At 38.1% G+C, this 25,308-nt stretch overlaps 1 protein-coding gene across 1 annotated transcript in view; it reads left to right on the top strand.

Moving 5' to 3' along the window:
- The first annotated feature begins 2,839 nt into the window (after positions 1–2,839).
- auts2a (activator of transcription and developmental regulator AUTS2 a) overlaps positions 2,840–25,308 on the top strand; it is a 339,725-nt gene continuing 317,256 nt past the window's right edge. Inside the window, 2 exon segments of the mRNA XM_084400016.1 lie at positions 2,840–3,120; positions 5,004–5,705. Coding sequence (XP_084256142.1) covers positions 5,433–5,705 — 273 coding nt within the window. The 5' untranslated portion in view covers positions 2,840–3,120; positions 5,004–5,432.

Consider the following 25,308-nt stretch of genomic DNA (forward strand, 5'->3'; position numbering starts at 1 on the left):
ATATTGGTTGTTTCTTACAAAAATTACAAAAATTACAAATCAGATATCCAAATTGCTTTTTCCAGCATTCTGCCTCTCGGGTCCCTAACCTTATGAAATAACTTGGTCTGCATTGATTTTACAGTATGTTTTATTGCATGAAATTAGTGTAAAACATAATAAAATCATGATTTTTTTTTACAGTATGCCTTTCTTCCTGTTTTATTTATTTATTTTAATAGTGATGCCAATCCACATCCTATAATGAATAACTGCTGACGCAATCAAATATATAAAGCATTAGAAATGGGTACATATCAGAATATAACACAGAATTGTTTACCTTGAGTATCATAAAGTCTCTCAGGGAGCATTTTACGCCTTCTAGCACCAGAGGTACCTCTCTTGAGCGCACAAACATTTTGAATAAGTAAAGTTAGGCTCTGGTTTCAGTGCGGTTTGATACGGTAGCAGGGGTACGTTAGGTCACCCCTGGGTTGTCCTAAAGTGGAAACCTGTTCATGTTATATATTGAAAGCAATATTAATAGTATAAAGGAATGAAAAACAACATCTGACTTATTCAAAATATGTAAGCATAAATGATGTGTTTGAAGGCTTAATTGATTGTACATTTTGCCTAATAGCAGTTACTAATTGTCAAATAACTGCATAGTATTAGAGGCATATGCACAGCCTGAGGGTAATACAGTGGTACTAGATGCACGAATTGAAAATGTTAAAGGGAAACAGGTGTTTGATTATGCAGTGACTTTTTTAAGTGTTTCATAGTATCATTAAACACTTTAAAATGCATTGTGCATTGATAAGATGCACGGTTCAAAAGAAACTTATGCTGCTCTTTAGCTGGATCAGAGTTCTGGTTGAAAACCTATGTGTTGCCAAATTAAGATTTAATAGCCTGTGCAATTACTAAGTCTGATTAGCAGCCAGTAAGTGTAGGTGCTGTAAATTTCAGGATTGTTTTCACTGATTCATGGGTGCCAAGAAGGCCTGAGTCATCTCACTGTGGTTGGACAGAGGAAAGAACATAAAGGGACAATGTGCCTTAAATAAATCAAGAAATCAACTTTGCTTATGCAGTGATTCAGCATGTGAAGTATATTGAATTTTTGTCTTGTCAATGTATTGTAAGGCTGTAAGCAAATGTTCTTTGGAAATAAAGAGAAGTTATAAATAAGGAGCTAGTTTCCTAGCTGCTGCAAGTTTTAAAGCATCAACTTAAATAGGCCTACATGTAGGTTAATTGATCCACATTTAATGCACAAGTCAATTAATCATGCAATACAATACACAATGGTTTTCATTGTCATAATCTGTACAAAAGGCAGTGTAATAGGAATGTTTAAAGACATTTTAGAAGGTCTTAAGAATGGAACAATAGGCTATAAATATTATGTATATATGCACTTTAACTTGTAATTACATTTTTGTGGTCTCGTACGTTTAGAGACACAATTGAACGTTCTTTAGGCCTATAGTAGGCTATGTGTAGAATCAATACGGAATTAAAACGTCTTAATACTTCTGCTTTGTTTAAGCCTTTATAGCGGGAGTCAAACACCCTAATTCGCACCCTAATGGTATGCTAAATTACATTTGGAGTGTTTTGTAAGATATAATATCTCCATTCCTAGAGCTTCCAAACAAATGTTTTTTTTGGGGTATGGACTGATGGGGCACTGAACCCAAGGAGTCAGTCCTAGAGCTCCTCCTGTCTGATTTTAGGGAAGAATTGGGTCTATTGGAGACGTCAAATAGATTTTTTAGGCGTGCCGAAAGATCACCACATACACAGTACAATCCACATGGGATGATCATAACAAGCAGCTGCACAAATATGATAACCAGTGTTTTGCCAGTTTATCTCTTTTAATTATTTTTATAACTGTATCCACTGTACGTCCGACTGACTGCACTGTATTCTTCCTTTTGATTCTAAACTGAACTCAAATGGCACTGAGAATTGGGTAAGAGAGAAACATAAACCACTTAATTGGGGAAATTGAAAGATGAAACAATGCTGATGAGCTGGGTCTGTGGTGGAGTTGTGAGTTTGATGTGTCAGTTAAACTCGAGGTTCTGTGGGGTGCGGACTGATGGGACAGTGAACCCGAGGTCAGTCCTAGAGCTCCTCCTGTCCAATTTTAGGGAAAAATCAGGTCCATTGGAGACGTCCAACACCACAGACACAGTGTAAGAGTAAAACTATATGCAAAACAAGATACACCGGTGTTTTGCCAGTTGAGAAGTTTATTCTATGTATCATCTTTTTACTACTTACTTTACTACTACTTTATAACTGTTTAATTTATCTCTTTTAATTCCTTTTATAACTGTTTGAATTTCCCTTTCTTTTATTTTGTGCTTATTTTCTATGCAAAGCACTTTGAATTGCCATAGTGTAATATTTTAAAATGTAAAGCATTTTGAATAACTGGTTTAATTTTCCTTGCTTTTATTTTGTGATTATTTTTATTCCTTTCAATGTAAACCACTTATGTATACCATTTACACTTACACATACCATAGTGTATGAAATGCTATATAAATAAACTTGCCTTGCCTAATTTAAGTCATCAACCAAGTAATCAGCACCATACAGAATACAATGATTGTCATTATTTTGACAATCAGCGCAGATGGCAATGTAATGGAAACGAATGGTATGCTAAATTACATTTAGAGTGTTTTGTAAGATATAATATCTGAAAGTAATGAATCATGCATTTAAGCCGAGAGATCTGTATAGAGAGCGCAGCACTATATGCGCTGAGGAAGCGGATCGCCTGTAAAGCGGCACTGCGGCAGTACTGTATCAATCCGCCCGGTCCCCGCTCGCTCTGGGATCCTGAAGCACGGACTCGCGGAGAGGAGCAGCTTCGCTTCCTTGCAGGATTTATTTGTTTGTGGAAAATTTTCTCTTTTGTTTTCCGTTCTAGAGCAGCGCGCTTTCCGAATGTCGACGACTCGCTCGGACGGCCCTTCTCCACTCGCCAGGCTTTGCATGTGTTGCTTTTGTCCTGCAGGAGAGAAGGCAGGCTTTGTGTTTTGGTGGATCTAGAGCTGAAGGAGGCAGTGCCAGGCGCTGCTGCTGCTGCTGTGGGCTGGACCTGCCACGGTGCGTGAGATTTACTGACGGAGAGAGAAAAAGAGAGAGACAAAAAAGACTCGTGGAAGACAGCGAGAGTAAAGGGAGGGCTGGCAGGGAGTGTAAATACATTAAAACCATTTATATATTTCATGTGTGAGTGCGCGCGGGCGCGCGCGTTTGTCTGACAGGAGTGCCAGCACAGGGCATCATCAGGTTCAAGGGATATGTGATTGGGAATAGCTTTGCAGTAATAGCCGACCTGTACTGTTGATCATTGCTGTTGGTAAAATGTTACTGGGATGCATAATTCATATGGAAAAAGTCAGATTGCAATGCTGATATTCAGTGTTTTGGTAGTGGTGGATTTTTAAGGCAGATGAAGGTTGGTGGCTAGTGAAGTTTAAGTTGATGAGTGTCTATGATGTCATAATGTAGCTGCTGTAGAAGTTTACATTGATGATTGATTATAATGTCATTATTGCTTTACTAAGGTTAACATTTATGGCTATTTGTGATCTAACATGTTTGTCATCTGATGCTGTTTGATGCTTGATTATGATGTCATAATGTAGCTGCTGATTTGGTGAAGGTGTAAATCAATTATTATTAGTTATGAAGTCAATGTTACTACTGTAAGTGCTCATGTTGTCTAGTAAAGTAGATTTTTTTTAGCCGATAACCAAAATGTAGGTGTTTATGTTATCTGATAATGTTTTAGGTAATGCTTGATTATGATGTCAGTGTAGCTGCAGATTTAGTGAAGTTGATGGATGATTATGATATCATAATGTACTGTAGATTCTATATGTGTTCTGTCAGTTGTTGAAGTTGATAGCTGAATATGATGTCATAATGTAGCTACTGAAGGTGTTAATGTCGGCTGGTGATGATCATGATGTCATCAATTTGACATCATATATGACATCATGCATTTTAGCCACAGCCTTTTGGTAGAAAAAGATGATTCTAATAAAAAGCTTCATTAGTTTAAAAACAAACAAACAACTTAAGCAACTTTATAATGACAGAACATGTATGAACACTGCAATTATTTATTATGTTGCGCAGACTTGTCTCTTTTTTTTAAGATTAATGAAAAAAGAATGCTTAGAAAGAATAATTTCAGAGGCTGTGCTGGCCTTGGTTTGTTAGTATTCTAATTCTAATAACCCGTGTTGCAGAACCTGTACACTTCTCTTTGACAACCCTGAATTTAGTTGTATTGAAGGTTTTTAGTGTTTTATCTATAGTTTGGTGACATTGGGAAATAAACAGAGGAACCCTAGTAGAGATTGTCAGTAAGGTGCAGAATGATTTTTTGTGGCTCTTGGTTTTGTACTTAGATGTAACTCTTTAGAGTAGATGACTAGAAGTAAGCCATAAATGTTCTGTCAGTGTACTCAGTTGAACTAAAATTTGCTGTGAGAAAATGACAATTTTTTTCTCTTGATCTACAGCTCTGTTAAGAAAAATGAATAATTTTACTCCGCCTGTCTCCGGTTATAGCAGTCTCAGAATAATGACTGTGCAGGAGGAGAAATATAAGCTCTTGAATCTGTAATACAGGAGATCTAGACTCAGCTCTGTAAATGACTCATTATATGATGTATTTATTCTGCAAGAACGCATTTTGAATAATTTTCTACAATAGATTTTGTTTTCTTTCAAGAAACTGTAAGATCTAGGAAGATGGGAATGTGAAAGTGACTATAGTCATTGTGGAATTAGATCAAAAGGAAAGCATCTTAAGATGATCTCTTGCAGAGAGTCCAAATGTATTATGAAAATTGCTTAATTCATTTGCCTGCATGATGTGTTCCTACTTCCTATGTATAGCTAAGTGTGTGGATTCTGGGAATGCTCTATAGAAAACATTTCAAACATCTGCTCTTTATCTCTTTGACTTGTAGGATGGGAAGGTGTCAGACTGCACTTAAACAGAGTGTTGGGTCCGTGAGGACAGCCATGTGGAGACCTGTTACAGCTCTGTTGGAAGACACTTCAAGTGATCTGCCAGTTTGTTTCCCTTAAACGTGGGCAAGTTTGGATTCTTTCCAGTTTGGCAACCCTTAACAGGATTCTATTTTGGATTTTTGTGCTTGTGGATATATGCATTTTTCTTCTGGAATCTCATGTGCGTATTGCATTTCAAGCAAAGTCACATAACATCAGCCGGTTGTGGAATTTGGATAATAGCGCATCTCACACTGGAGTTCAGTTATTAAGCTTTCAGTTACAGGTGTTTGGTTGGGAATTGTGCGAGTTCTGCATCCACAACTGAGCTTGAGCCGAGAACCTCCTTTCTAGGAAGTGTTCGTTTGAGTGTGTCATCTGGTGAAATGGATGGCCCGCGGTGCAGCGGGATCCGGAAAAAGCGGAAGTCTCGGTCCGTGCGAGACCGGGAGCGAATGTCTAACGGGATCAGGAATAACCATGTCCGGGGACCGGTGATTCGATTCTCCTCGGATTCTGAGAGGGAAGACCGCACCAACCCCTCCTCCTCCTCACGACCCAAGCCACCGAGGAGGAAGAGGAAGGAGTCTACCTCTGCTGAGGAGGACATCATTGACGGATTCTCAATATCAGGATTTATGACGTTGGAAGCTCTTGAGGTAAGAGACCAGGGTAGTCTTGTACTGCGGACTTCGTGTGAATGTGTTTTTGACTGCTGTTTGTGGAAGTGCTTGTTTGATTTGGCTGTGAAAAGCTCAGTGGCGGTATAATGACTGGTTTATTATTGTCTGTAGACTGCTTCTTTCTGGACTCTAATTGCCTGGGTCTGTTTGCACAGTATTGGATTTTCTGTTGTTCCACTGTGAGAGTGTTTGTGATTCAAGCAGATGTGGCTTTATATGCCATTTTCCTGCCAAAGGCGTAAGGCACGTCTGAATTTATGTACTTGTGCATTATTCAATGGCATTTTGTATGACAAATACTGTGTGTGTAGAGTGTTCACACTGGAAATTCCAACAAGAAGTGCACTTCAAATACTGTACTTGGATGATGCACTTATTTAACTAAAAAACAAAAGTGCGGAACGTGACAATTCATGCACTCAACTATTACAGCTTTCCTTATGTAGAAGAAGACAAGGGACTATAGTGTGACTTTTGGGACACAACTGTTGTTGAGGATATCCCTGCTTTAAGATGCAGTTTCGTGAATATTGTTGACTGTTTTAGATCGAACTTGATGTTTGAATACTAATAATCTATTATAACTGTTCTTATACATAAATCATCATAAAAGGATGTTATATTTAGCAAAAGGTGTTCATGTCTTCTGGTGAAGTTGAAGAATGATCATCAGGATGTCATAATTTAGCTATAATTGTAGATGGTTCAGATGACATAGGCCTATTTCAGTCATAGATTTAGATTTTAGTCAGAGACTTTTGGTAAGAAAGATGATTCTGATAGATTCATTAGTTAAAAAAAAACGGACACACACAGAAACAAAATAATTAAGCATCTAGATCTCTAACTCCTTTTGACAGCATTCATATTGAAACTAAACAAGCTGCTTTGGTCTGTTACACATATTATTTGCAGATTGATCAAATGGATACTGTTTATTATTGTTCTGATTACTGGTAAAACTGAGTTTAAGGCTTTATACAGCCATCAAGTGAAGTTGGAAATATGTTACATGCATGGAAATAACCAAGTGAAATCAGTTTTACCAGTGGGAAACTCAGAATTTGACAATTATACCTGAGTTTTGTTGTTTAAAAGGATAGGTTGAAATACATGACATAACTTTTAACATCTGAACATATTTGAAAACACTAGCCATCATACACTTTCCGACTTTGTAAATGATTACAGCGAAAAACTGGGCATTATACGACTAAGGACTTTCAAAGTATCAAAGTACTTTCAGTTTTCTGTGAAATCTGTCATCTCCGACTGCCTAAAATCTGCAGACTGGCGCAGACTTTTTGTCGCAACTATTGTCGACTCATCTAGATTCTAGACTGCAGATTGGGGCAAAAATCTGAGCAAAAGTCATGTAGTGTATTCCAGACGTAAGACGCTGGAATGGAAAGCAAGGGGTCAAGTTTTTGATTGGGGTCCTGCTAACAAATAGCTTTTTCCATTTATAAGAGCCTCTTGGCGGAAAGCAGTAAATGGTCAATTAAAATTACCAGGCTGTCTTTCAATAATATTATTTTCATTATTTAATATTTTTATTTATGTTATTATTTATTACATATGATTAATTTTGTCATATTATAGGCCTAGTTAAGTAATATAAAGCTAATTACTCACCCTTCGCAGTTTGCAAGTTTCATGATTTTTTAAATGCTATGCATTTAATAAAACATAGATCGGGGATAAGTAATGCAGGTGTATTCACTTATGGTATACAGTGATTTTTTTCTTTCATTCTCTGTTACTTCTATATTTTGTTTCTGACTTTTGATGTGTCATATCGTAGGTGCTTACCAGGAGCACTTGAAGGCAGCATTGGCCCTCGCCATTGTTTTATTTGTCAGTCTTGACAGGACATCTGTAGAGTGTCATTCTGACTTTCAGCATCGCTCTTGCTGTTAAAAGCCCAACAGTCTGACACGACAAAGCTTTGCACGCTTTACCCTCACATCCCCTACAGATGCTGTTGCATTGTGTTGGATGTTCACTACAGTAATCTGTGAAAGGAGCCCGTCAGCAGCTTACACTGTCACGCTAGCGCTATGAACCGCAGGCGCAGTTCTCCAGGGGTGACATCTCATTCACCGCTCTTCACTGTTCTGGGATCTGTGACTTATAGCCGCCCCCTGCATGCTCTCTCATCTTGCTTCATTTAGAAGTTCACAGAGCAGGAGACCTTGGTCTAGATCCTGCATGTCAATGATCAGCTCCATTCTCATTCATGCAGCTCAGATGATCATGGGACTTAATGAGCCAGTGCAGCTAGGCAAATCTAATGTATGTTGTCCTATTCTAGTGTAATTATTGTGTTTTTTTTGCCATTGTTATTAATAGTGATTATAGAAAAAGGAATATAAATGATAAGAGGATACTGGATATGGAAATGACACAACCTAGACTCACATTTTCCGTATTTGAGCACCAGAGCTCAATGCATCAGCGCAAACTGCAATTCCACAACGGCAAATTTATTGAATTATCATCATGTGAAATGAAAGCAGTAGGGGGATGTTAATATTGGTTTTGCTCTGATTGCTTGCTGTTCTGATTTTGGCCCAAAAATGTAGCAGCAATTTTTTGTCCATATCCACTTTTACAATATGTCAGAGCCATCTTACTTTTACCCAATACACCTATTCTCTCTTTATCCCATCTCATTTAAACAGTCTCTCTCTCTTCCTCTACCTCACTATTTCTATTTCTTGTCCTTCTTTTACAACAATCCCTTGATGGTTTCAATTTGAGCAGGAATTTGTCCTCAATTTGCCAGGAGGGGCTTGAAGAATTCGTACAGGTATCCCCAAATGACACATTGAAATCCAACTCGTTCCACTCCAGTGGACAGACTCGCATAGGAGTGAGCCATCAGCGACCGGGTGTTTATTAATGCTGCTTAGTGCTGGAGCGACAGGCCTGAGAGGCAGTGTTTTACACCACTTTGAGAAATTACTAAATCATCAGGCTCGGGCCGCCTCAACAAACCTCCTCCCCCTTGGTCCCTGAGCACAAAGTTGCCACGTAATCGTTTCAACCTCCTCCCCCTTGCCCGCCTCTGCATCCCCAATTCAATATTACTTAATGCCTGCACCACTGGTGCCCTTAAACCACTTTATGTGATCATTGTGTTGTAAAGCTCCAAGCTCATTTGATTGAGAACAGCAGTCACCCTGCCTGCGTTCCCCACTCCATTGATCCACTCGTAAGAAAACGGTTAAGTCAATGTAAATAATACTAATGTTCTAGCACGTGCCTGACGCAAAACAAAGCATTTGTTCTACACAATGGTTTTTCTCTTTCAGCTGGCGATCAAAATAGCTTTTCTGATCTTAATGCGAACACATCTAGCCTAATGTTTCTTTTTGTGTTTTCAACTCCATTGTGTTCTCTTCTTTAGCTAAATTGATGAGTGGCATGTTAATGATTTCAGACCGAGCTTTTATCATTTACAAATATTTACACAGCCTGCAATAACTTAAATGCAGTTCTAGAAAAAAAAAAAATTAGCATTTCAGAAAGAGACAGGGAAAAGACAGAGCGGGGACCCATCGTGCCAGGCAGTGGATGGTTGAAAGTGGAAATTAGGTCATGGCCGGAGGAGGGGTTGGCATGAGGCCCAGAGGGGCACATCTTTCGTCTTTCGCCTAATGCCACAGCAAGACAAAAAGCATCCTGACAACTTGTAATTCATTTGAAATGAGATTGAACTCTCAGTGTTATGCATTCATGAAAGGTTACGGTCAGGTAAATGTGTTGCAGTAAGTGTAAATCGTCTTCATAATGTAAATTGTTTTTGATAAAAGGCATTAAAGGAATAGTTCACCCCAAAATGAAAATGATCCCATAATCTTCTCACCCTCAAGTCATCCTGGGTGTATATGACTTTCTTCTTTCAGCCTAACACAATCAGAGTTCTATTAAATAATATCCGGGCTCTTCCAGCTTTGTGATGGCATGAATAGCGTCCAGAGTATTTGAAGCTCCATAAAGTGCATCCATCCATCATAAAAGTAATTCATACGACTTCAGTGGGTAAATAAAGGCCTGTAAGAAAGTTTTCTTTTGTAAGAAAAATATCCATATTTACAACTTTATAAACTACAATCACTAGCTTCTGGCAACAGCTGTACATGCGTTCAGAATATAGTCGAGTTCCTGCGAAAAAGTGACCTCTGACCCGACCCGACCGATCTTATATCGAAATCCTCCTACATTTTTCTTTAAAACTTTAGTCTAAGACTTCTAATTCATGACGGGTGTTTTGTTTTGCTCTATCCTCTGTGCTTCCGCATTCGTCAGTTCTTACGCTACACCTACGTTATATGTCGGGTCAGAGGTCACCCTTCCGCTGGAACTCATCTCTCTTGTGAACGCGCACGCCTGTTGCTGGATTATACATGTTAATATTAACATGCATGGATTTGCACTTAAGCCTAAACAGAAAGTGAATGAGAGATCGACTGAGCGTGTGCGATTACCTGCCGATGTAATCGTGTCAAAAGCACCATGACAGAAATGTCTTCTTGGCAGAATTGCGAGACGGGCTATAGATTTTCTGAGCTGTAGATGTCTCTTTGCTGTTTGAAACAGACAAATCGAAAGATGAAGAGACAGATAGAGAAATTGATTACACTCTTCATTGAGAAGAATATTGTTGCGCTGAATCTATTGATGTTGCATGTGTGCCTAGTTAAAAACACACACAAAGTCTGTCAATAACGATGTCGGAACAAAGAAAGAAAACTGCTTGTAAAATGCATAAAACACTAATTTCTTGTCAAAAATTGCTGGTGATTTTCAAGGCAGGTTCTGAATAATTCTATACATGATATCTGTCACTGTCTTTAAGCCTTCAATTAATTTCCTCCCTAACGGAGCTTATATCTACTAATGGCAGTGACAGCCGATATTCATTTAGACCTCATTTGAAACTGTCAGAATATGATGTGTGATATGCATTAATACAGTGCTGCAGGAGCCATGACTGACACATCAAATATACAGTCCTGTCACTTCAAGGCATGCTAAAAGCAGCCGATGGATCATTCTGTAGTTACGCTTTTACATTCCTTTAGACTCCTACTTAGACAGCGTCTCTTTTGGATCACAAGTCACATGTATAGCAATGCTTTTGCTGTTTTAGGGTTATTAATGCATGATATGGGATTGCACGTGAAGCTATTGTGCAAAAAATCTTTTATTAAAGATACAAAACATGCTGAGAGCAATTGAGGATCAGCTAAATGTGGAATTACTGTAAGGCTGAGTCCTGAGTATACAGTGCTGGTGATTGTAAAATTCAATATTATATATATTTTCTTTATGCATTAGTATATCCACCTTTTTTGCAATGCAGAAGAAAGCTGTTTTCTGTGAATGTGCAAGACTTTCGATTCGTTAGCTGCCAATAGATAAATCAGTGGTCGTGCTGTAAACTGTTTAACTGTTGGCACTTTATACCAATGTGTTTATGATTACTATAATGATGATAAATGGCAATATCAAATATCAAATCACGTTGTAAAATTGTGTCTTGGTGGTACACTGCTTTGTGTACTGCATTATAAGCATTAGCAATCAGCCAAATTCCTAACCTTATTGAGTAATTATTGTCTTTGAAATGATTGATTATTGATTGATTGTTTACTTTTAGGTTTATACATTTAAAAGTGCTGTGGAAGTTTGTGAAAAGACAATCATCCCAAATAGCATAAACGGATGCAAACTTTAAAAATGCAGAAAAAGTATGTTATCTAGGCACTGTTGATTTGTTACTTTTAACGTAATATGATCTAGAGCTGGCTACATCTAATCTCTAATGCTATTTGCAATAAATAGTATGCAAATTCGGACGTAGCATACATTTAAATTTCTGAATCAAATTCAAAGTCATCACCATGTGGCATTGATGTGGAAAAAGTCTCAAATTTTAAAATAAATGAGCGTTGTTTGTAGACCCAGAACTCAGTATATTGTCTAAAACTAATGCACATATGTGTACAATTAAACTAAATATCAAGCTGACATCAATACTGAATAATCTTTGGGAGCCCAGCAGGAGTTGTCTGCTTACTGCATGATTAAAATAGTTTGAAATGGCTCATTAATTAGCTGTGTTGTTCGAACGCTTTTTCTCTCATTTTGGCTCCATTAAAAGCAATCATCCAATCTCTGACGATATTAGCCATGACCTGACATTTAATTGATCTTCAGAGGCATTTTGAAAAGAAAATAACTTGGTGTACCTGTTAAAGGAAAATGAAATACAAAGATGTGCATGGTTGTGACAGGTAATTTGTTAAATGGTGTGACAAGTACAGGTGTGACGAAGGTTAATTGTTTTAAGAGCTTTAATCCAGCGCTGGCACAAGTATCGGTGCAACAGCTGCACATGTAATTTTGCCATTGACAAATCCAGGTGTGACGTCTTCCACATGCATATCGATTTGTACAGACAAACATATTTAAATCAGTGTTTTATGGTTATTTCCAGGTGCCATGACACTCACACTTTATAGCAGCAGCTGTGGTAACAACTGGGGTGTTGCAAAAGGGCTGTTAACCACAGTAAATGTTTGCTCTCATGTTTAAATGGTGTGGCAAGAATATCATTAATGACCCTGTGAGGGTGTGCAGAGGGGATAGTGCACTGTGTGCGTGTGTGTGTGTGTGTGAGAGAGAGAGAGACAGAGAGAGAGAAAGAGTCAACACTCAGCATTCCCTCCAAACTCTCCCAACATCTGTTCACTGATATGCACTGATGCCTTCGTAGCTTCTAATTAAAAACGACAAAAACGTTTAAGATGTTAACAGTTTTGAAATTAAAATGTGTGTATTGGCCTCACTGGCGGCTCTGGTGTCTGTTAACAACTTGTGCTTCTGAAAAGAAAACTCACCACCACCACCACCACAATGTAGGAGTTGACCCAACATTTTTTCTTTTTCCATGTTTCCGACACAGGGTTGCTGTATACTGAAGTCTAATACTTAAAGGAAGTTTAATACAAGTTAAGCTCATTTGACTGCATTGGTGACATAAGATTACCACGTTTATTTACTTTAAAACAAAAACAGAAATCAAGGTTAAGGAGAGGCACTTAAGAAATTATTTTGTTAAAACGTGTTATTTGAGCTTTAAACCCACGAATATTTGCAGAACAATGGTAAATGTGCTCAAAACTTAAACTTGTAAACCCCAAACTATTCCTTTAAGGTTACCAATTTCCCCCCCCAAAATGAGCAATATTACTAGTAATGGTTGCCTTTGCGGAGACACACTCAGAAAGCATGCGCTCAGCGTTTTGGTGTAGACGTAAATAATGTATCAAATAGCGGTGTTAAGTGCCCGAAGTCTATCCCATATGCTTCTAGCTGCAAACGCTGGTCTGCAAAGAGCAGATCATATGCTGCTCAAACTCAAACAGCTAATGCTTAGGCAAATTACATTTTTATTCAAATATAACTGGCTTGTCTAAGTAGGTTTATAATAATACATCTGGCATGTCTGTGACTTAGTATCTGGTGGGACACCACTCATTCATTATCTCTGTTCTCTTGTGTGGAGGAATAGAATGAAAGTAAAGTGTTTGTGAAAGCTAGTCAACAGCAGGGCTGTGAGGGCTTGAAGGCTCACAGAGACCTGGATGAAGTTAAAACTTCTGGCTCTCTCTGCCTGCCAACATCTGGCAGCAAGTGATGTCATTGCAGTTCCAAAGCAGGTTTGTGTTACACCGTGTCCTAACCAGATGCGATGCGATAAGATAAGATTCCAGCGACAAATAATTTGTCTGTCCACACTAGACGCGACACGACTCCGAGATGCGGAAAAAACAAACAATCAAAACCCACAGCCAATCAGTAATCTTGACGGCAATCGCAAGAAAATGGATAAGTAGGCTACATAATCAAATTCACAAATATTACAGCATTGAAACATTATTCAAATACATAGGCTACTGAGTTACTAAAACTATCTTTGTCAAATAATACACTTGTTTGTTCACAGTTTAAACGTTCTTGTTTCCATTTGTTTAATTTCAAGATCTGAGGTGAATTATGCAGTTGCTTTTACAGCTACAAAGCTGTACACTTTTAACATTAAATAAGGCACATAAACAGTACCTGAGATTATCATTGCCACACTTTGTGTTTGTTGTTGCAGCACGATGTTGCAGAAAAATAGAACCCGTTTCTAAATAGAATCGTCGCGGCTGGATAGGACAAAAACTCTGATTAACATGGAAAAGATACATTTTAGAGCGTGTTGCGGCATCGCGGCGCGTATGGTTAGGACACGGTGTTAGAGACTGTGACAGAGCCCTGTTCCTCTTCTCATACCCTTCCTCTCACACGTTTCATCCTCTGATTCACACGCACACACCCAAAAGCAACTTGATCTTTCTTTATGCAAGACAAAGTCAGGTCGAGACAGGACAAGTGGAGGGGAGCTCGCTCTCTTTCTTTCCCTCCTTTTCTCTGAAATGTCCTTATAGTGGTTCATTCTACAAAAACAGGTACCCATGAGACAGTTTGATAAGGTGATTTGTAAAGTACTAAATATTACTAATTGTTGACTTAAATCATTCTATTAGACATTCTATTAGTAATACATTTTGATATCTGATGGGACTTCAGAAAGGTAATAGGGTTGGAGTCTAATTTGGCATTACAAAGCCTTGTGCTCATGACCTTGCCTCTTAGAGAATTAATACTACATTTCTATAGACTTTTAGTTTTAAAATAGTTTTAATAATCAGTTGTTTACTGTCCAAAATCATAATCAAAATCAACATAGTATCCATAAAACAAAAGGCAAGAGTACCCGGATTACCTACTTCTTCCGGTGACATTCTGAATCTGAAGTGTGCAATTTGGTTTGCGAATGGAAATTAAGCGACGTGACTGACACCGTAGGTCACATGACAATGACAACGACAACATGGTGAATGTAGTACGTCTGAATTTCATTCATATTACACACATTCATACTATATAAAACATAATTTTTTAATGGTGGTGAAATCAGTTTCAAAACAAATGTAGTACCTACTAGACAGTATGCAATTTCGGACACAGCATTTGACTTTTCCTTGAAGAGTTCACTTCTTGAATAGATGATGTCATAATGACTTTTTTATTTATGGACTTGTTTATTGCTTTAAAAGGAGAAAATATGCTTAACGGTACTCATTAGTAACAACCTGGAATTTTTAATAATACATTGTCAACAAAAATCTGAAATATAAATATGGATTAATGACAAAATTATAGTGGAAAGGTAAAGTTGGAGAACAAGACAAAAAAGACAAAAGGCAACCTTGTAAGAGGAAAAGGTTAAAAAAAAAAAACATTCAAAATAACATTACTGAATTTTTTTGTTGTTGATGTGTTTAGATAAATGTCTACATACTAAAAATTGGCATTGGTTATTCATTTATAAAGTCATTTTTACAGTTATTTATATGAGGTACACAAATGGCACCCTGTTTTGTGTAATGAATGTCCCTTCCCATATTGTAATTTCCTTCTTTTGGGTTGTATGTTGTTGTTGGCCCTGGCCGGATAGAGCTATTTTTTTTCCTCCCTACTACACGCCATATGCAGGAACGCCATTTGGCTTGATTTTATATCCTGTAGCTATTCATCAAGATCTTCAAACCACAGAGTTTGTGTTACTCAAAGCGGTGTTAAACCATGTGTGTCATAAACCATACTTTCTGTGTCTCAGAGTGTCTAAATTCATAAAAGCCTAAAGAAAGAACTTTTTCCATCAGTTCACCTGCTTCCAATAAATTATGGTTCTAGATATCCCAGAATTTATCATTTCAATTTCATCTTTTTAATTACATTGCAGATTTAGATGTTCAGCCACAGATTGTATTTATTTTCTATTTGTGTTCTGGCTGCATTGACTGGGAAAATGCATGATTGTGTTGTGATCAAGGAGCCCAGATGTTAGATTTACTTTTGCAGTCTGTTGGTTTTTCTGTACTTATATGATGCATGAAATAGTATGGGAAGAGTTCCATGCTTAAGTTTAATACTTACAATTAGGGCTTGTTCTAAACCTTAAAAATGAGGAATAGGATGCAGATTGTTCTTTTTGCTCAGTGTAAACACATTTTAATCTGAATTATAAGCAGAATTTGTGGCCAAGGACTCAAAATCTCTCCACCTACCACTTGAAAAGCCACCTTCATTGTAACTAAACTTTAGCCTGTAATAAGTTAACTCGAACACATGCCAAGTAATTGTTTAGGTTGTCGCTGTTGGTACTTGAGAAGAATGTGCAATTCCATTCCAAGTCTCTTTTGTTTTTCCTGAAGTGACTGATTAGGTGTGTGTGGAACAGCTTGCTGGTCAGCGGAAGTGTTTGGGGTCAAGAGCAAGTCCAGCCAATGTCTGCAGACACAGGAGGACAATACAAGGGCATGTATTCACTGACAGGGCTCTCGTAGTTCATTTGCACATTGTGTAGGAATACACTTTTGTAGTCAACCATTATTAATCTATTCTAGTCCGTGAGGGAAAGTGCCCAATAGACAGACATAAGTAGTATCAGGAAATGCAAATCTAGTCAGGATCCAAAGGCATCACCAGAGCTTCTTTTGGACAGAAAAAACCCTTTCACCAAAACCACTGCTGTGAACATGTTAGCTGTGCGTTTTCGCGTCTTATTTTCTCTGACTCATTTCTGAATTAGCGTTTCGCATTTAGCCTCCTGTTTGTACCCGACCCTTGCTGTTCGATGCATACCAGCCATCCTGCCTAAATGCCATATTTGTGGCTGCTGAATTATGCATGAGGAGCAGTTTAGAGGCCCAGTGAGTTTGTGCTTGGTGGGAGAGTAATGAGGAAGCCTTGTTTCTAATTTGGCTTGGCAAGATGTTTTATGTGCTAATTGAATCGTAGAACTGAGGAACATTTTGGAGTCATTTGAGATGACAGAAGTGATGTAGTGTTGTGACTAGAGATATGCGGATGTGTGAGTGTGTTTTTATGTGTGACTGTCTGAGAGCATAAAAGGAGCCTGAAATGTAATAGGATGCATTACAGGGTTTTCATACATACAGCGTTCATCTAACTTTATATTACCAGCTCCTTCATCACACTAGTTTTCACCCTGTAAATTACAGCTACTTACTACCAGTAATTAATTGTATGCATTTTTTGTCCACCCTCTTAACCTCACTTATGGTTTGTCTATTTCCAACTAGATCTACGATAAAAAGTTCAAATCTATAGATTAACTCTTTATAATATGGATATACAGCTGTTTTGTTTTGTTGTCCTCCTTGATCATCCTAATTAAGCTTAATGCAAATTGCTTGTCACGGTTTTCTTCCGTATTTGCTCATTTTGGCACACACCAATTCCCCACTCCAACGTTTGGGTGTTTGCTCCACTGAAATCTCTTAAGTGATTATTTTTTTCTACCATGTCACAACATGCCAGGCTTGCCTTCAGGCTGTCTGTCTGTCAGCAGAACCTCTGCTTTAGAGCTCTGGAACTCATCCCTGACCTCCTGTTGGCTCTCACTGGTGTTTTCAGTCCCGAATGATTTGGATCAAATGGGAGATATGCACTATACACTTTTTATCCCCTGACATGCAGAAATAAATAAATTTAAATAAAGTTAATTTAATTTAAATAATATAAACTTCAAGGACAGATGATGTTAGATAGTAAAAACAGTTTCTAGAATGAATTTACACCATATCTTTGTCAGATCTGGTGTTCTGTGCATCTAATTATGGACGCTAAAAACTGTGCATGTATTCCAAGTTACAAATTTAAATTGATTGCACTGATTCCAGATATTGAAGGGCTTGTTTCTAGGAGATTTTTGTTCATTTATGTGCTTTGCCTAATGGTTTGTACAGGTACAGGTTGAAATGTTACAAGAGGAGTGCTTGTGCTTTTGGATGGCTGGTGAATGCAGGCCATTAGTTTGTAGGTAAGAGGGCTATAGACGAGACGAACTACTGCAATCAGAGTTCAAGAAATGAGGTCCACTGTCATTCAGAGGCACACAAACTCACTCTGTCTCTATGGCTCCATGCTGACAGCCTTATTTGATCCATCAGATCAGTTTTTTCCTCTTCGGCTCGAGTTCAGCGCTCTTTAGGAGGAAGAGTTTGCAGTGTGAGGTCAAATGCATCTAGCTGAGGTTAAAGCCTGCTCTGATCATAAGGAGTTATTTTCAGCTGTCTCTGTTACAGCAATCTACACTGGATTCACAAGCTATTATGTACCTGATGTGGGTAGATTGTAGATACCATACAATAGTTGCATTTAGACCTATGTTTGCTTGACAGACTACTTGCTCACCAAGGCTGCATTGATTTGATCCAAAAAATACATTAAAACAGTATACTGTTATAATTAAATTAAATGTTTTCTATTTTAATACATTTTAAAATTGACTTTTTTTCCTGTGGTGGTTAGTGGCAAAGCTGAATTTTCAGGATCATTACTCCAGTCTTCAGTGTCACATGATCCCTCAGAAATCATTCTAATTTTCTGATTTGGTGCTCAAACTTATTAATATTATTTTCAAGGCTTGACATTAACACCTGCCAAATGCTTTAAGCAGTGGCGTTTAACGCAGTCACTCATACTAGCCACTTTGGCGGGTTGAATTTTATATAAAATATATACAATTTTCAATTGTAGTGCAATGTAGAAAATATGAAATTATGTCTTTCAAAAATATATATCAAGTCACAAATCAAGTCATTTCAGTTTAATCTTTACAAAGAATCAGTCTATTGATTAGGTTACTTAAATTTAAGTATTGTGACAATCCTATAAATAAGTGTATATTGTACGTTTTGGCTTTTCCATTTCAGTTTTCATCCATGAGCCTGTCTAATACGCTAGTGTGCCTGTGTCTAATACACTCGACAACAAAATGTGCTGTGATTGACACCCTCGCATTAAATTGATCTGTTTTTCTAACTCTCAAGTGTGCCGGCAGAGGCCTGGGAGCATTTACTAAACACACTTACGCATTTGTTTTTCACGCGTCGCGAGGCCATAATGAAGTTTACTCACATTATAAAACACACCCGCTCCATCTTCAGTTTGACAGTGATGGATTCAGTGGGAAGTGTTAACACGCTCATACTTAATGTAGGAGGACACATGGAGGAGGCCTCTAGGGAAGACGAGTAGAAATATAAACAACAGACCAGTTGAAATGAGCAGACCAAAAGAAGAAAACAAACAAGAAAGTGCCCAAACCACCCATTTATACCATGAACCATGGGGTTATGATGGGGGTAAAGCCCTCTGTTAAGATTTTTGGTTTAGATTTGTGTGTATACCACATAAATAGACTCCGTTTGTAAAGTTTGATGGAGAATTAAATTACAGTGGGAAAACACATTATCCTCCCCACTCACAGTGCTGCATTCACAATGACATTTTATTCCAGCTCTTTCAATATTTGCCTCCATCTCGTGTAAACACACACACATTTTGGTCTCCGTTCTCTTTACTCTGAAGACGGCATATTCGCTCTTTTAATGTTTATTTAATAAAGGTCTGACCGTCTCCAGTCTCCCTCCCTGTTTTGATTTATTTGTAGTCGGTATGGGGTTGTGAGCATCATTCATGGTAATGAATCAGAGTTGCTTGGCAGGCTGCCTATCCGAGCGGACACCTGCAAACATTTCCCAGATCATTTCAAGCTCGTTTGTATCATTAATCAATATATTTTTATGTGACTCTTGAATAGACTGAAATGATCTGACCGTACAAGCGTAATTGCTGAAATGATTCAGACTAATCTCTGTTCTTTTTGCAACGAAAACACTTTTGTTAAATATCTAAGAGCTGTTTTGTTGTGTGAAAGCATTTTGTCATCATTACTGAATGCAAATTAAACCTTGCTGAATTCATAGTGTTGCTTTCAGTCATCAGTGTGAAGGTAAGGTCATGATGTAAGACTGTGAAAGTCTTATCCCTCTATTCATTGAGATTTTCTTTTGGCAAAGCACTGATAAGACCTCTTTTTGGCTCTGTCTTTCTTCCTGTGTTTTTGTCATGCTGTGCGTTTAACACGACTTTGGTGTGTCATATTGATTTCTCTGAGGCGGCAGTAGGTTGGATTTTGTTCAGGTTTGCTCTTAAATGAAGTGTTTATTTACTTGAGCTGTGTTAGTATTCTTCTTTTTAGATTCTTTTCACACCCTTCCTCCCATGTAGGCCTTTCAGAATAAAAGTTATAGCTACTTTTATACATCAACATTTTCCAGTGTTAAACAGATAATTATGATTAGGTAAAGCATTTGTTTGATTAATGTTTGAAGCATTATTTGCACACCTCACATAAACTGTTTCCCATGAAAATTGTGTCAAACAAACAATCAATTTAATGGACCATCGGTTATCTGCCAATATTAGAGCCCAAAAGAGATGAAATAATTGTGCATGCTTATTTTACAAATTTATCTTTGCTGCCATGGAACCATTTTAGGTTTCAGTGTTTTATTTTATCGGTTTATCGATTATTAATTACTGAAAATTGTTGGCCTTTATATTTCTTTATAACACATTAAAGTGGGGTTTCCACCTCACAACACCCCATTTACTTTATACCACAGCTCTTCTTTAGGCTTATTGCTTTAGTTAAATACTATTGAAGTGTGTTCAGCGTACAGAGTACATATGTCACAACATTGCGCTTTCAGGGAGGCGTGACGTGAGGATGGTGCTGGTGAGGTGTCAGCAGGCGGAGAGAGAGCCCGCAGCTGTGCTGAGATCAGATGCTAACCGTGGAAATGACAGCACAAGCTGTTATTAAGTATTGAGCATAAAAGTCTTTACCGCAGCGAGAGGAGGATCAGCAGCCGCTGACAAACATGTTCAGGAGAACCCAAGAGTCTCACACAAACCACATTAACCAACACCTAAAATCCATTCTGACAGGATTCAAAAGAGAACTTCTGTGGATTTAGAGCATCAACGGCGGCTTTGCTATTCATGAAAAATGAGCTGTTTTAGAAACCTCAGATGAAGTCTGGAACTAAACTCAATAGGGATCAGGTGAGGAAATATATACGGCTGAATTCAAAGTGCTTATTACAGATGACCAAAAATATGCCCTCAATTTTAAATGAGATTTGAAAGAACCATAAATCATTTAAGACAACTTAAGTCATACACTTCAGCCTTTCTCTGTCAGTTTTGCAGAAGAATATCCCATATAACCTTTTCTGTCATAGTGGCCCCAAAAATATTTGGACACTGAAACGGGTCCTTGATTATGATTTCACTTTTTTAACTCTAGTAAGTGTGTAATTTTACTGTTTGAGCATAAACAGCATCTGCAAAGTTATGACGCCCAAAGTTCAATGTGAAGGGAGACATTTTATTTGACAGAAATTGTTTTTTAAGGACTACAACAAATGGCTGGTAGTGACTACAACGAGCTTTGTCCCGGGTTGGTGACATCACAGACCCTAAAATTGACATACACCCTGTATAGATCACAACTTGTAAGTATGTGTTATTATTTGTAGTTGTGTTTTCTATTAACAGTTCCAATTATAAGCTTTATGTAGTTGCTATGATAGCTATGATGTAATTGAAGGGCAAAGCTTTGCCTCCGCTAGCCTGCTAACTAACATTACAGTATTGAGGTTGTGTTTACTTTAGCTTTTGTAAGCTCTTGACTGTTCACCGCCCCTTACGAAAATTAGATTTACTGTTTGTGTTACCATAGTTTTCTGACAAATATGATTAAATGGTGGATAACATCGTATCTGTAAGAAAAAAACAAAAAAAAACATATCACTCTGAAACATCCTGTGAAATCCGCGCTTGCAAAGTCCGTGATTGAAATCCTTTCAGCACAATCCTCTCGTTCGTTAACATTGTCAGGGTCTGAATCGGGCTCGAAATGGTTTGAAATTGACGCCATTGTTAATATTTACATCTGAGTTGAGCTTGCGGTTATGAAGGGGCGTGACATTTCCCGAACACGTGCTAGGTGCTGCCAATCACAACACACTTGGCCAGATAACCAATCACAGCACATTTCGTGTTTCGGAAGGAGGGGCTTCATCAAAAACAAAGCGTTCAACCAGACTGGGGAGAGAGGAGCTGTAATAATGTAAAATATGTGAAAAATAATGCGTGTTTTGAACAATCAAGCATGAAAACATATTCTAGTACACCCCAGAAAAACAAAATCAAGACTTCGTAAAAGGGTATAACAGGACCCCTTTAAACCACACTTTATAATGTTTTAATGACACTGAATTAGATAACAAAATATCAAGTTGAATAGTATAATTTTTGCCTTGTGTTTTATGAATATTGCATGTTCAGATATAGTACTCAATACTCAATTGTGCGTAATATATAGTAGGAAATTGCTATGTTCTGACGTGGGAATCAAAAGTGTGCTGTAAATGTCTAAATACATTTCAGGGCCACTGTACATAGTTAGGCTACATTGATTGATTGCTTAGTCTCTGTTTAATGCTGAAAGATAAGCCAAACAGTCTATGTAGATGTGTTCAATTCAATTTATGTTTAAATAAGCGGAATAATTATTTAGCACCCGTTTCCTGTAGTATAATGTGTGACAAGCCAAATAACACTGAACCATTGGGTTGGATTTATATTTAAGACCTTCTTTGGCATTCATGCATTTCTCAGAGCCAATAGATACACCCACACTGTTTTGTTTGACTGGAGTGAGTGTTGAAGGACTGTACGTGTGTAGGTTTGCATTTCTAATTTAATGGTTTGTGTTTAGAACGATAACACAAAAACATTTCTCTTTCTCTTTCTCTTTCTCTCTCTTTCTCTCTGCAACAAATGCAATCAATCTGAGGTCTATCCCATGACATCTTTATGACACGTGCTAATAGAAATAGTATATCTTCTGCCAGGGATCTCCGTAGGCCTTCCCACATCCAAACGTTGTTATAAATGTGAGCCAACTGAAGTAGTGAATCCCTGAGACGGCCTGTGCGTGAAAGACTGTTCAGCCTCTGGCATCTGTGTTCTGGGAATAGCTTTGCTCATCACGCTGGTCTACCGTAAATGAGAGTGGCACTGCGGTTTACTGGGCAGATCCTAACGCTGAGATCTCTTGGGGCATGTGATATGATAAGACAGTTCTCTTTTTTTGTCTTTCTTGTGCTATTGTTCAAACGCTTTTTTTTTTTTACTTGTCAGTTTGCGTCTTTGTGCTCTTATTATTGCATCCGAGTTAATAACTCATTCATACCATGTTTCTGTCTGCCATTTTTTTAAACATCAGATTGATTTAGCTTTTCCAAGTTATCAGGCTTACTGTATATGTAATATGCACACTTTTTGGTTAAAATGTACATAAATGTAAATGCATTTCTTTTAAGGGGATAGGTCACCCAAAAATAATAATAGTAATAATCATTCCAAACCTGTATAATTAATTTTAAAATAATAAATGTAATATATTTAATATAATTGTAATATAAAGAATGAAATACATTTTTACAAATTGCAAAATGTATATATTTCATTAAATGTTCATTTCTTTTCACATTTATCAGATCAAACATGGAACAGGTCTGACACCATGATGTTTGCTTACAAATCATTCAAGAACCAGTGAAGTCATTAATATCCAACCTGTATCTAGGCACCATTTTAGGAACATTTTTGGGTGAACTAGTCCTTTAAGCTTATTGTCATATTTTGCCATTCACCTAGCCTGGGTGCCAGCCCGAACCCCGCCCACAACATTTTTTGGTCGGGAAGTTCGGTCTGGACTCGATCCGTTGAGGAGTAATTATGCTCGGCTCCCAGAAGGCCGGGCCAATCAAATTGCCAGGGCGGGCTTTAATCGATGATGGAGAGATGATCTGTGGTTACGTAATCACCCACGTCACCAAAGAGCGCTTGATTTGAATTAGTTTACAACAAAAAAGACTGCCGCTGGAGAATTGAGATTTCACGAGTTCACACTTGCAAATAAGTCAGATAGAATAAATGCGTATATTCGATTTCATGAGTTCACACAAATAAGTCAGATGCGTATATGACGTGCTGTCCGAGGAGAGGGCTGTGGGCTCGGTAGCCATACTCCCCCCGGTATTCCTGGTTGTGAGAGAACAAGCCAAGACAAGAGTGAGGATTCGGGGTGGTGGAGGGATGCTGAAAAACTGTCAAGGAGTGTTAGGTAAGTTGACAGAGTGAATATGCTTCCTCATGCTGATATAGGGTAACGTTAGACATGGTATTGTTTGATGACAAGTTGATATTGGATTGATTATTTGTACGTGTTCCTCCCGAACTTTGTTTATGAAACATCATGTGTAGATTCCGCCATCGCGTCTGTTATAGAAGATATCCACAGCGCATTCATTTTAAAAGAGGAACAGAGAGCCGCGACATTTTGTTGGTTGAAAATATGAATGAAGAACATGCGTCATTTACTCCGTTGCTCTGATTGGTTGTAGGTCTATCCGAGTGCAGAGGTTTTTTTTTTCCTGGTTCGGTTGAGACACGCCCCATAATTAAAAGTCCTATGGAGCAGTATCAGACTCACATTCTGACTAGAATATGAGTATGACGAAGTCAGGCTACCATTCACCTACATTTTACATGGTGTGACAGATTTTTTTAACGTACAAGTAATATTGCAATTAGAAATGGTAATAAAAATACTATACTATAAACTATAGAATATTAAACAATAGAGTAATACAAGTATTAGAATAGTTTTGTTTAAAGGAGCATTGCGTAAGTTCTGAAATTTCTAACCGTTACTGACACCAGTGGCCGTTAGAGAAACTGCAGCCAGTCTCATGCTCGTTCTTGGTGCACACGCTCGTTTTTTTTAAACTTAGGAGGAGTTTCCGTGGGTGTCTGGATTGTGCTGGAGGCTGGTCGCTTCTTTCCGTCCGCAGAGTCCATTTGAAACACTACTGCTAGCGATTGCCGCTGCTTACTAATGGCTGCCGTACGGATGTAAGCCCAAGTAGATGAGAACGCGCATGACGTCACATTTTGTGAATTTTCGCGCCAATTCGGACCCGACTCCTCCACACACAATTGAGAGGCAACCATGGTGGACAGTCAAGGTGTCATTCTTTCTATTACATTATGGTTGGCTCATAAATGTAAGATATTTTTAGATAAAGTATGCTGCTTTCAATTTGAACTGCTGAATCTGTGAAAACCTGGATATTATCTAATAGGTGTTGGTTGCATTTCTTACCACACCATCCTGATTTTACACTGGGAAGTATTGTTTTTTTTGGTGTCTGTAGCTATAAAATGTGCTTTAATTAAAAGATCAGTTTGTAGAATGTTCCCAGATCAGCTAGCGGCTTTTTATGGCAGTGCACAGTGTGGTTTTATAGCACAGTGCTTTGGCAGCTTGTGTAAACAGAGTGGGAAAATGCCTTGCTGTCAGCGGCCCATCAGCTGCAGGCTTGCACCGTTCTGCTCCCTCGGGCCCGTGACCACAGCACCGAGATTCTCTGCATGGAGAAATACTGCTGGCTCAGTCGCGTTCTCCGCATCTGTGTGGATCTTTCTCTCTGTTTTACTTGCC

Source organism: Rutilus rutilus (assembly GCF_951802725.1).
Source record: "Rutilus rutilus genome assembly, chromosome: 25".
Lineage (NCBI taxonomy): Eukaryota > Metazoa > Chordata > Actinopteri > Cypriniformes > Leuciscidae > Rutilus > Rutilus rutilus.